Source organism: Pseudopodoces humilis, chromosome 1 (assembly GCF_049639895.1).
Source record: "Pseudopodoces humilis isolate 2021_Gansu_Grassland_sample_001 chromosome 1, ASM4963989v1, whole genome shotgun sequence".
In the NCBI taxonomy this organism is placed as follows: Eukaryota; Metazoa; Chordata; class Aves; order Passeriformes; family Paridae; genus Pseudopodoces; species Pseudopodoces humilis.
The window spans coordinates 42,948,363-42,961,346 of NC_142200.1; the positions used below are offsets into that span (position 1 = coordinate 42,948,363).

Genomic DNA, 12,984 nt, shown 5'->3' on the forward strand with positions numbered 1-12,984 from the left:
TGTTGTTATTGTGGACATTTTGTTTCATTCTTTCCTTTTTTTTAAAAAAAAACAACAAAACTGACAGAACTGCTTTCCTCTGGGGGAGGTTTTGGGACCAAATGCCGGGCCTTGTCCCACCACAAACCAGCTTCCTGGTGCCAGGGAATCCCCCAGGACAGCTGTCCACCATGCTGTGCAAAAAGGATTTTGTTTAATATCATGCTTTAATGGGCAAAGCTTTAAAAATGAAGCTATTTTGCCCAGTTTGAATGTCTTGCATACAACTGAGCACTGACAGATCTGCCAGAAAACACCCCAGCAACTCTTTGCTTTTTAACAGAATGTCAGAATTGTTAAGGTTAGAAGGGGCCTCTGGAGATCATCGAATCCAACCCCCCTGCCAATGCAGGGTTACCTGGAGCAGGTGACACAGGAATGTGTCCAGGTGGGACACATTTCCAGAGAGGGAAACTCCATTACCTCCCTGGGCATCTGCTCCAGGGCTCTGCCACCCTCAGTGGAAAGAAGTTCTTCCTCATACTGAAGCAGAAGTTGTGTTTTAGTTTATGACTAAAAATTCACGGGTTTTATGCGTGTAGTTTTTTTTTTGCGTGTGGGCTTTTTTGTTTTGGGGTTCTTTTGGTGTGCTTCTTTCCCTTTTTTTTGTGGATGTTTTTTATTTCTCTCCTCCCCCCTATTTTTTTATTGGAGGGGCAGTGTGTAATTGTGTGCTTTTCGTTGCTGTTTTGCATATTTTTCTTGTTTTGCTTTGGGGTTATTTTGGTGTCTCTATGGTTGGCGCTTTGGAGCTTTTCTTTTGTTTTGGTTTGGAATTTTCTTCTTGGTTTTGACTTTTCCCCCCTTTGTTTTGTTTTGGGGTCATTTTGGCCCTTTTTTGATGGGTTTCTTTTTTCAATTTTCTTGTTTTGATTTGTTTTGATGTCATTTTGGTGCTTTTTTGTTGCTGTTTCGGGGAGCTTTTTTTCCCTGTTTTTCTTGTTTTGGGGTAATTTTGGCGCTTTTTGTTGTTATTTTTGTGGGGTTTTTTTGTTTGTTTTTTTTTTTTAGCTAAATCCGACAGCAATGTTTTTCCTGTTTGGTGACCAAATCCGCTTCCCGGCGCCAGGAATCCCCCTGGAGCATCCCACGGCCCCGCGCCCCCACCCTTCCGGACCGCACCAACTCTCCGCTCCGGGTGGGGGGGTACAGGGGGAGCACGACCCAACGCTCCCCCCTCCGGCCGGCCACCGTCGCCTCCCCCTCCCCGCTCCGGCGCCGCCCCCTTGGCCAATCACATGAGCGGGCGCGGGGGCCGCCGGGAGCGGGCGCTCCCCGAGGGGCTCGGATGAGGCGCAACATGGCGGCGCTCTGCGGGCGCTGAGCGGGGCCCGGGCGGGAGCCGCCGACAGGCACCGACCGGCACCGACCGGCACCGACCAGGGAAGGAGGGAGGGAATAATCCGGAGAATTGCGGAGAAAGGTGGCGGGGCCGTCTCGGGCGGCCCCGAGCGGCGACGGCGATGGCCCAGTGCGTGCAGTCGGTGCAGGAGTTCATCCAGGACTCGTTCGTGCCCTTGGTGGCCGCGCTGTGCAGCGAAGAGGCGGAGCGGCTCACCCGCAGGAACAACCTCAGCTTCGCCGAACTGGTCAGGCCCTTCTGCCGCCTCACCTCGGAAGGTCGGTGCCGGGAACGGAGCGCGTTGTTTACACGGGGCGGGGGAGGCGGCGCCGCCGCTCCCTTCCGCCCGCGGCCTTCGGGGACGGGGGTCCCGCACGGCTGTGCCTGCCGGGGCTGCGCCGGCGGGACGGGCCCGACACCCCTTCCCGGCGCCGTGGCGGCGGCCGCCCGGGTGGGTGTCACCTGGAGCCCTGACAGGCTCGGCGGAGACAAGCGTTTGCCGGGGTTGTCGCAGGTGACAGCTGTTAAGTCAGCTTAATTTCACTCGTTCTGCGGGACCTGGGAAGTTTGGCTTCTCCTGGGGACATCACACGGCTGAAGAGGAAGGTGTTTGTAAATTCAGTTCTTCCAGACGGATTTTTGTCTTTCATTGAAACCACTTTGCTGGTACCTCCCTAGTACTCGTACCTCACTTGCGGTCGCCTCTACTGGATCTCACACTTGCGGTAGCCAGGCGTTGAAACATTACGTACGGCCAGTCTTTCAGAAACATTAATCCTAATTTCAGTTGCAGGGCTTTCCTTTCCCTCGCCTGTAGCTTTATCCTATACGCTTTTTTTTTGTTTTTGTTGACGTTTCTGTAAGACCTGTGCAAAGAAGTGGGAATCGAGCTGCTTATGTGGCATCGGTGAAATGACCACGTGAAGCAGCAGGAAAACTGGAGATTGACCACTTAAGAGAAACAACAGCAATTTTTAGCTGTGTTGCTTTAACTTACTATCTGGAATTTGTTTTTAATTTAGTAAGGTATGTATTTCAAGCTGCTGTTCATTACAGTAGTGTGCAGGACAGCAGTTTGCAGAGAACTGCTTGTCAGAACAGTGATGCAATGACATTTGTCAATTTGGTTTCTGACAGACATGTAGCTTAGGCTGTAGCCTCTGCATGTCATGTGCTGAGGAAAGAGTGCAAGAAAATGAGGCTTGTACTGTCATTCTCATTACAGTTTTGCATTTCTCTCTTCAAAAATGGCAACAGCTTAAAAGCTACTTTGTGTTTAAAATATGACTTAATTTTCAGGTAAGTCTTAGTAACTTATCAACTGTATCTTGTTTATAAATATTTTTCATTTTGTTTAGCAATGCTTGTGAACTATGTGAGAATGCGCCAGAGATAAAAAAAAAATGCAGATGCTCACATCTTTAGAGTTCTGAATTTAATTATCTCTTTCTTTCAGGGAAAGGCTCTCAAAATGCATGTAACAAACAAAACCATGCAGTGTACTCGAAATGTTCACTTGGAAGGTTAATTAATTCACTTACTTGCAACTTTTCTGGTCCAATTATTTTGGTAGTTAAGGAACTTGAAAACCTGAATTATCCTCAGTGTTCCCTGAGTGAAGCTTGGTACGGTGGGTTTTGTTGCTGCAGTACTCTGTGTGTATTCTGATCCAGCAGGCCACAAGCCACTCCAAGAGCGACTTCCTCTTCATGCTCCCTGGAAAAAATGTAACTGCATGCTGACTGTAAGTTCTTGTGTTAGAAGCAGCATGTGTGAGGGTAAGGACAGAGAGGAAGAAAGGCATGATTAAGTGATCTGATTGTGGTACAGCAGAGTGTGTGTACATGACATGCTGTGTTTTACTGCTTTTGGTTATAATAATAATAATATTATTATTACTATATTATGTATGATTGTGATAACTGTTCTAGGATTCTGTGAAGAGCAGTAGCTATAAGCTAAAATACAAGAAGTTCTGCTTCAATATTGGAAAAAGCTTCTTTCCAGTTAAGGTGACAGAGCGCTGGAACAGGCTGCCTAGGGAGGTTGTGGAGTTTCCCTCTCTGGAGACATTCCAAACCCACCTGGACAGTTCCTGTTACCTGCTCAAGGTGATCCTGCCTTGGCAGGGAGGTTGGAGTTGATGATCTGCAGTGATCCCTTTCAACTATAACAATTCTGTGACTCTGTAACTGTGTTTTGGTGTCTTCCTTTTTAAGCACAATTTTTCTTAAGGGGGTATGAAATGCTGTCCATTTTAAATTAATCCATTTCTCTTTACTTAGTGGCTATTCCCTTGAATTTGTAACATAAAATTGGATTGATTGGTGTTCCATCCCTTTAGAAATAAGCTGTTCCTTACTTATGCTGAAATTTACATGTAAATGTAAAGTACATGTGTTGCTTCTTGATTTCTTCTATAACTTGAAAAGCTCCGTCATGGAGCTTTTTTACTGCATTTTTAGAGTCCTGTTACAATACATATTTTTGTCTGAAATTAGGAATTACATGGCTTATTATCCAGCTGAAGGCTGTGTTCGTCACCCTTCTTGCTTAGAGAAGCAGTGCAGTTACAAAATTAATCTACTGATATACGTGCAAAGCAATTCTGATAAACAGGAAATAAGCTGAGTTCTCTACTGTGCACATATCAGTCATCCTTCATGTGCTAACAGAGATTTGAAGGACCAAAACAGAGTATGATTCTTCAGATAGTGTAAAGCCACACACTGTTGAGGTTGCTCAATCCAAGGAGGCCAGGTTCTATCTAATTTCAAGTAGAACCCAACAAAGATATGTAATGTAGATGCAGTGGGACCACCCTTTGCACAAATCAGTATTTAATCTACTCATCGACTTTGGCCTATCAGTGACTTGCTAATGTTGGTGTAGCCAAAAATACCCTTGCAATATTCAGCAAACTGCCATGGTAGAGTGTCCTGAGCACTGGTTCAGGGTGCTCTGTCTTGTAAATTTTAGCCTCTTGAATTCAGCAAGTAAATCACCTCCTGTTAGGAGAAACGTTTAAAAAAAGTAAAAGCACAGCTTTACTGTCCCCTTAAGTCTTGACTTTAGAGGAAAGCAAAACAAAACCGTCCCCAAATTTTCAACTGCCTTTAATAAAGGGAACCAAAAGTGTACTAAGGATTTTATACCTTCATATTTGTTCTCAAAGTGTCTGTCTTTCTTAACTTTCATTTGTAAGTAACAAGCGATGCCTGATTTAACAAGTGTATGCATTGTATATATTATATATACATATATACATGTGTGTATATATGTATATATATGGTAGGCATATATTGTGTATATAGGTAGGTTTTCCTTAAAATAGGATCCTTTTTTTAAGACTCTTTAAAAACACTCTATGAACTAATACTGCCTTTGTGGGAGGGAGAATTGCAGTGTAATGTCAGCAAGTATCACTTTAAGATAGTATTGGTTACTTTTAAACTAGTGTTTGACCTTAACAAGAAAAAGGAGAGCTTCTGATAACTTTATCTCATTCTAAGCCTTAAATATGTGCAAGATGTAAGGAAGTATAATGGGAATACTGTGCTTATTCGAGCTTAGTGTGATGTTAGGAATTTCTCGTTCATGTGTAACTTAGCATCTGATTGTTTTCAACTTCTGATGAGAAAGATACTGTTCTAGTACACGCTACTGCTGCCACTTTTGGCAAAGTACTTTCTGAAATGATCTTATAAACATTTGAAGGAAGTGTATAACCCTAGACACGTTTTTTTTTGGTGTTAAGCACTTTTTGGGGTTCCAAGTATGGCTGTTATTTCAGTCCTTAACATTAAACATACGCCAGAGATGTCATCTGTGTTTATGTATGGCAGTGTGTGTGCTTTTCATTATTATGGCTGTTATGTTTTAGGACAGACAGCAAGGATGAGTTGTAGTGTTATAGCTGTGCTGGTGAAGGCAAACTAGTTTCCTGGTTGTTTGTTCCTGCCACTTCCTTTACATTTGATAATTTCAGTAATTGCATGGCAGTAGGGTTGATAATTTACCAATGTGATAAGATGAAAAAAGCCTCATCCAAAACAACTTCTTCAGCTTTCTGATAGAAATGCTGAACTGAAATAAGTAAAGTTTAGCCAGCACAATTGCCCTTTCTGATGTTGATATAGCCTTATGCTGTATAAATTCAATCTGAAACTTACAGCTGAAAAATCCCACACATTTTTAGGTTGTTTTTGGCAGGACAAGTTTTCTGATCTGCTTTACTGTGTTTTCCCATGAGTTTGAGTGCAGGGTAAAGCTTGGAAGTGAATATGTGATTGAGGAAGGTAGTGCTATACCAGTCAAGATTTGAATGACATTAGAAATGTGTTTTAACATTTAAGATGGATTGTAAATGCACCTAGTGTGATCTGACTTTAGCTGTGTGCTTGTCACTTCTGAAGACACTTGTGGAAAAGCTGTGGAGTGCTTTCCAGGCTGGAGCAGATTGAAAACTCAGTTTCAGACCTTTATGGTGTGAATCCTGTAGTTAGTTGAAAGATGAAGAAAACAGCAAGAATTTACCTTTGTCCTATCTTTTACATGCTATACAGGAATTTGTGAAAATAGCATGCTGAGGAGTCAAGGGCTGCGGTGTGGGGCATGTGGTAGCACTAGGTGGCTTAGGCAGTTGTAGTCAGTGTGTCCTGCCTGCACTTACAGCCTGGCTTGCTTGGTGGTTGTGCTTTGAAATAGGATCAAATTACATGAAAAAATCACATCAGGCCCAGAATTGTAATGAGTGTCTAAAATGTCATGAATAGGTTTTTAAAAACAGATGGCTTTAGGAAGCAGTATTCACAAAGATTCTACAAAGAAAGCTATTGTGTTAAAAATCATAGAATGGTTTAGGTTTAAAGGGACCTTCAGGAACATGTAGTTCTTACTTTACCATGCTGTGGTTAGGGTGACTTTCCATTAGACCAAGTTGCTCACGTCCCCATCCAGCCAGGCCTTGAACTGTTCCAGTGTTGGAACATCCACAGCTTTTTTGGGCAACCTGTTCCAAAGCCTCACCATCCTCACAGTAATGAATTTCTTCCCAAAATCAGGTCTAAATCTGTCCTCTTTCAGTTTTAAGCCATTCCCCCTTGTCCTGTCACTACATGCCCTGGAACCTCTCCAGTGCTCTTGAAGGTACTGGAAGGCTGCTCTAAGGTCTGTCTCCTCCCTTCTCTAGGATGAGCAGCCCCAACTCTCTCAGCTTGTCTTTTAGGATATGTTAATTTTGGATGAAAGAATACTACGTTGTCCCTGTCAAGTTTCTCAAATGCTATTTATTTGTGTGGGGGGGGTTTCTTGGAAACTGGTGATTCCTTGAAACATGACGTGTTGTGTGAAATCCATATGTAGTTCATATGGCTTTTCTGTGAAACTTGATACGTTCCGCAAGGAAGTGAATGTATCAGTGTAGGATACACACGTAGTATGTTAGATGGAGTGGATATTCTTATAGCTAAGATCCTATGCTGTTCTTCAACCAGTCTGCCTAGATGAGCCTAATGTTGAACATAAAGTAATTTTTTGTTATCACCTTTCCCCCCTCCATTTTTGGTAGCCAAGCATTGTGGATGATGATCTAAAATTGATGATGGAGAAGTTTAGTGGAGCAATCTTTAAAAAAACGTGTTGGAAAAAGATTAATTTATAAAAACTATTTTAACTGTCTGTTATATTCCTCAACAAATCATCTTCTTTTTCCTTTTTAGTTCACATGAGAGATCCTAATAATCAGCTTCATATCATTAAAAATTTGAAGATCGCTGTCAACAGCATCATTACTTACCCACCTCAGCCCGGTGCCGTTCAGAAACTTTTGCATGATGTTGTGTCTGTCAGTCAGCCTGCTGAAGGACTGGTAGCTAATGTGATCACAGCTGGAGATTATGATCTCAACATCAGTGGTATGTAACGATACTGTATTTTTCATAATATAAACTGGAATTGGCTGAGAGATTTCTAGCCTTCATTTCAGCTTTATGGCATATACTAAAAAGAGTTTTTATCAGTTTTGAGATGTTACTTTTACTAAACTTTGGATTTTTCAAATAGTTTCGGCTTTATGTAATGCTGAAAGAGTGGTTGAACTTAATTTTAATTTTCCTAATGTTGTACTTCTTCTCAACTTGTGTTAAAGCATTACTTTAATGTAGCAATTACCGATGCTTTGGTTGTGAAATTTTTGTGTTACAAAACTTACACCGTGACTTGTTGCACTTGACAGAATAAGTATCAGAACTTAGTGTTAGTACTAATGTACAACTTTATCTTGAAATTAGTTACCCTGGCTTCTTTTATTTTTTATGATAAAGTCATAAAAAGCTTAAGGAAAAAACTTTGAGGAAAGGCATGTGACTCCTTTGATTCCTTGTCTTTTTATTTTTTTTTTTCTTCTGTGGAACTTGTGCTTCATATTTCACTGTCAAATTGACTAGAGTATTCTAAAAATGTTTTTTTCTCAGATCTCCAAGGGACGAGACATTGTCAATAATGCTAAATGAGACCTGATCTTAGGAGCTGAGAAGATTAAACTCTTCCCAATTAAGACCCTAATCCACTAAAGCCTCTGAGCGCATACTTTTTTCGAAGCATGTATGCACTGTCCTATTTAAACACGTGTAATTTATTGTATTTAAAGTTCAGCCTGCAGTGAAGAGTTTGGCTCTGCTATAGCAATAGATTGATAAAACTTCGTGAGGATTAGTAACTGATGTTGCTGTAGTAATTTTTTTTTTTTTTTTATGTTGATGGAAAAATGGCATAATTCTTATGTCTTTGATATGTAATTTGTGAGTACATCTTCAATGTGATGTCCTGTGTTGGTTATAAAACAAAAGACCTGAGCCTGGAAACCTCTTGTTTTTGAGATATGTTGAATATCCCACATCTTTTTCAAATTCTGTGCCCTTGTTTACAGATCGCATTGGTGAATTGCCATTTTGTTAGGAATTTTTTTTTTCTGATGGTAGGTTTGCTTCAGTTCTAGAGCTGGAAAGACCCTAAGAAAGCAGAATGGTTTCAGTGAGGAGACTTTTCCATGAGTTTTCTAATGACCTTAGTTCAGAAGTGAGGTGTTGAAAGAAGGGAAGAGAAATAGTGGCTGTATTAAGTAATGCTTTATAGTTGTAGAAGCTAATATCTCTCCTTTTGTTTTCCATATTTGCTGCTGGAGCCTCGGATGTACAAATTACCATCTTTGACTATCTTTTATCTCTCAGTGATTAGGTTCTCATTTCCATTCAGACTGGCTATATGCTTACTTTGCAGGAGGAGAGGTGTATAAGCTGTTTAGGAACACACAGAAGGACAAATTAATGTACTAACTTAGTTGTTCAGTGGAACCCTGTTTCAGGGGGTTTCAGGCACAAAACACAGTGCTCTTGAGGGGGGAACATCACACTCTAAGAGAATATGAGGAAGTACCAAGTAGTGTTCCTTTATGTTTAGATTAATATGAGTATTTACTGAGGCATTTAGGGTTCTTTTTTTTTCAACTTTCTTAGAGCATTTTATTTAAACCAAGGGATGCATTAATTCCTGACAGCAGAACATAATCATTTGGCATATAAATGGGAAATATTCTTGTCAGTTTTTTAATTCGTTCTTTTTTGGGAGTGAATTAATTTTCTAGGATAACGGTATTAAAAGATACTTCCTTAATTTTAATGATGATCAAGTGCAGTCTGTTTTGAAGAAAATAAACATTGTTTAAGAAACTGAGGTATGACTGTTTCAGACTCTGGGGTCATAATCCTGCTCCATTTTTGGTTGAGCCTAGAATTGGTGCTGAGCTAGAAATTAATATTGATTTCCATTAAAGTACACTGTCAAATGTTGAGAAGCCTGAAATATTCATGATTAAGGTTAGCTGGAGTCAAATCTCTTCAATACCCCTCATGGGCTTGCATGGTATAGATTTTTTCCTACTTCACGCTACCAGAGTGTAAAAGCCGAGAGTGTGTTTGCATCTGACCCTTTTTAGTATAATAATATCATGTTTTTTCTATCAGATCGCTCAGTTAAAGCTAGTGTTCCTTGGTACAGTAATTGGAAAGAGACACTGATGGAACTGAACACATCCACATTCTATTCAGGTATTTTTTTTGTGGTTGGTGCTGATTTGCCAAATTGCCCTTTACTCCTTTTCCATGTGCCCCATCCACCTTTCCTTACCATCTTCTGCAACTATTCAGCACTTTTCTGGACGTAGATATGTGTTCCTCCATTTTTCCCCCTAACTGAAAAATCGTTGGTAGTGGTTGTTTTAATTTTTCTTTTAATCACATTTCTACTCTTGTTAATCAAAATCATTTAGTCTTTCCATGCAATCAGTAAAGGTGGTGGTGGTAAATTACCTGATGCTGTTAAAAACACTGGATTGTTTGATCCTATGGAACTGTGCACTGTCACTGTGCTGTATTTCAAATGTACTTTCTATTGCTCCAGAGGGCTTCTTTCTCAGGGGATAGTAACACTTTTTAAATTGGAACTCAAGTGCTGTATGCAGACACATAGGTCTCTGCTATATTGATAATTCTTTCTCTAGTATGACCCTTAAGAAAAAGGAAGAAGCTTTCTAAAACATACTTACTGACCTACTGCTGACTTATTGCTACCAAATCACATCGGTTATTCACCTCTCAAGTCTCTGCATCGTGGTCTATAAGAGCCAGGTTTTGATGTTTTTCAGTTTTATATATTATTATAGTTAATGCCTTTGTTTAATAATAGCTATCCTTCCAGTAGTATCTGTTGAGATCCTGCTAAATGCCTAGAGGCGGGTACAAGACTTCATGAAGTAGACTTTCCATTCTGTAGCTGTTATGTAGAAATATTCTTTTTTTCTTCTTAGTAAGTTCTGAACATGTTAACAAGTTCAGCAAAACTTCAGTACTGTTCCAGCATACTGGAAACATATTACTGGAAAGTGCAAAACATATAGGTCTGAGTACCTAAATGACTGTGTTGGTCTGCACTGCTGTAACATGTTATGAGATGTTACAGCTGTGAAATTTTTTCAAATAATGCTTCTGTTTTGAATATGGTGTGTGTTTATCAAGTATCTACAATAAGGCTCAAGTGAATCCTGTTAATGTCGTTGTGTAGAGGGAATCCAGTTGCCTTTGAGGCTGCTTCCAAGGTTTTTAGTAGGCCTAATGAAAAAAGAAGTAGTACTTCTCTTTTTGTAGCTCTCAGAGTTAAAAAAAAAAAAGTGGTTTTTTTTTTTATTTTGCTGTGATTCAGCTGTAAAACAGAAGTGAAAATTTGAAAACAGTGCTTGAAAGTACAGTGAGGTTGACAATTTTGCCTTAGGTTGTTTAACAGTGTTTACTTTGAACCCGAATTACTGCACGGCTTGCTATACTTGTGAAAAAAATGTATGAGTCACTTTCTTATGGCTTGTTTTTAATAATAACAGGCTGTGTTTTCCTTAATTTAAATAGTTGGCATGTTTGGATGTAGGACTCAGTAAAGCCAAAAGCTTTTTATATCCTAGATGAGTACTCAGAGAGCAGTTTCTAGAAGGGCTGTGATCAAAAGCTGGAAGTTTGTCTCCTATTAGGCTTTTTCTTTAATGTGACATGTGCTGACTGCTAGACTGAATTCAAGTGTGACTATATCTGACTTCTGTGTGTCTGAAGCCAATCTAAAATGGCTTGATAATCTAGGATTAAATAAAATGCATTAAATTAATGCCCTACAAGATAATTCCAATATAAAAATTAAGAAATCAAGGTGGTGGTTTGGCTTGGCCTTTATGAGGGGGGTGCATGGGAGCTTTATGAAGCATTAGAAATTTTTATTTACTTACTAAAGTCTACCAGTGTGGGTTTTTTAGGGTCATATAAAGAAAATAATTTCAGATTTTGTTAATTTTTTTTGTCCATTAGTTATTGTTTTCTAGTTTGCAGGTGAGATGGCACTGGATTCCAGTTACTTCAGTTATTGAAAGAGGATTGATTTTTTGCTCTGGAGTCTGTTTCCCTCTCAAAAGAAAGGAGTTGGAAAATTAAGATGGCACAGAGCAGGCTTGTGAATAGTTCATTGTTTGACCCATAGCTGGGAAGAAATGGACAATATTAGGTTCACGTATTTTTTTGATGTCCCAGACATCCTTGGTTTCTCTTGATTTGTTACTTTTAGGAAAATGAAATCTGTATTGTAAATGGACATTGAACGTGGCAGGTTAAAATTATTAGGCATTAATGGCACAACTCGGATGTGGGGTTTTATCTTCTTGGATCTTTGCCAGCTGAACTGTTTATTTTAGCAAGGTATGGGAAGGAGACTGATGTCAAGCCAAGTTAACACTTGTAGAAAACAGGCAGTATAAGATTTTGGTAATCCTTAGTTCTTCTACATACTCAAAAATGAATTTTGTTTCTTGGTCAATTCTTACATCTCTAGCTGAGAAATTCAATGACTGCTAGAAGAATTTATTTCTTTCTTTACCAAGCGTATGGGTGTTTTAAGGGGTGGTAAAGAGAAGTTGGTTCAACAAGGACTGAATACCTGTGAGCCTACAGTGTTGAGGAAAGTGGGGATTAAGGTGCTATTCAGTTCTGTAGGATTTAATTCAAGTGTTACTGTTTCTCCTACTTATGTACATCTAAAATACTTTTTCTTTGGACTGTTCCCTCTTATTTCTCGTGCTGTGCAAACCTTGTCAGAGTTTGCAGGCTTCACTTTCAGGTATAGTCTTTCATACTTCCTTTTCATTATTGGGTAAACAAGTTTCACTGAATAGTCTAATTTGTCCTCTTTTATTGTGTATTTCAGCTACTACTCCTTGGTTTGAATCTTACAGAGAGTGCTTTCTTCAGTCCATGCCTGCATCTGATCACGAATTTTTAAACCACTATGTTGCATGTATCCTTTGAATGTTACAGACTGCTCCAGGGAAGACTGTTACAAAATGTAGATTTTGTAGTAGAAGATTTTGCAGTAACTCTTTCACAGTGACGATTTGAAGCCTATATATTTTTCCACTATATCTGACTACACAGACTGATTTTGTAAGAGCATCAGGGTTTCTTTGTGACTGTTTGGCCTGTTTCTTGGTGTTTGTATTGGGGTTTTTTCCCCTTCTCCACACACTCTTTTTGTGTCAAAGTGAGCTCAAAGCCAATACCTGTAAATGAAATTCCATCATCCTAAGACACTTTCTGCTGTAGCTCTTTCAGTATCTATTGACTGTCCCTTATCTACAGTAGAAGAATGTGTGTTTGAGATGCATCTGCTGCTTTTTAATAGCTTTTTGTAAGTAATTGGAGTGGTGGAGGTTGGGGAGATGATGTTTTGGAAATTTGGTGAACTTTGAGCTATGCTAAACAAAAAGAAGTCTGGAAAGACTGGAACGATGCCTGAATACTTTCACTTTTTTTACCAAAGCTTAGGCCCAATTTGGTTTTCTACAGGGAAACTGAAAATAATCATTGTTTCATGATGTAGCTGGTGTTTAGCTTTGCAGTAATTACAATGCTGCAGGTTTTATGACACTCTGTTCCTAATTCTGTACTGAACGTTATAATTTCAGTATAGTGGAAAGGTATGTTAATGGCCACACTTGTGCAGAATTGACTTTGCAAAAT

General features: G+C 39.8%; 1 protein-coding gene across 5 annotated transcripts in view; it reads left to right on the forward strand.

Annotated features, from left to right (window-relative positions):
• The first annotated feature begins 1,320 nt into the window (after nucleotides 1-1,320).
• The window catches only part of TRAPPC8 (trafficking protein particle complex subunit 8), a 52,617-nt gene continuing 40,953 nt past the window's right edge, over nucleotides 1,321-12,984 (forward strand). For 2 of the 5 annotated variants that reach the window (XM_014256240.2, XM_014256243.2), the window contains exons 1-4: nucleotides 1,321-1,659; nucleotides 7,102-7,296; nucleotides 9,403-9,486; nucleotides 12,173-12,262. In XM_014256240.2, coding sequence (XP_014111715.2) covers nucleotides 1,503-1,659; nucleotides 7,102-7,296; nucleotides 9,403-9,486; nucleotides 12,173-12,262 — 526 coding nt within the window. In that variant the 5' untranslated portion in view covers nucleotides 1,321-1,502. Of the gene's footprint in view, nucleotides 1,660-2,841; nucleotides 2,905-7,101; nucleotides 7,297-9,402; nucleotides 9,487-12,172; nucleotides 12,263-12,984 lie in introns of those variants that run through there. The other 3 variants (XM_014256248.2, XM_005517195.3, XM_088055409.1) reach the window with 2 other exon arrangements.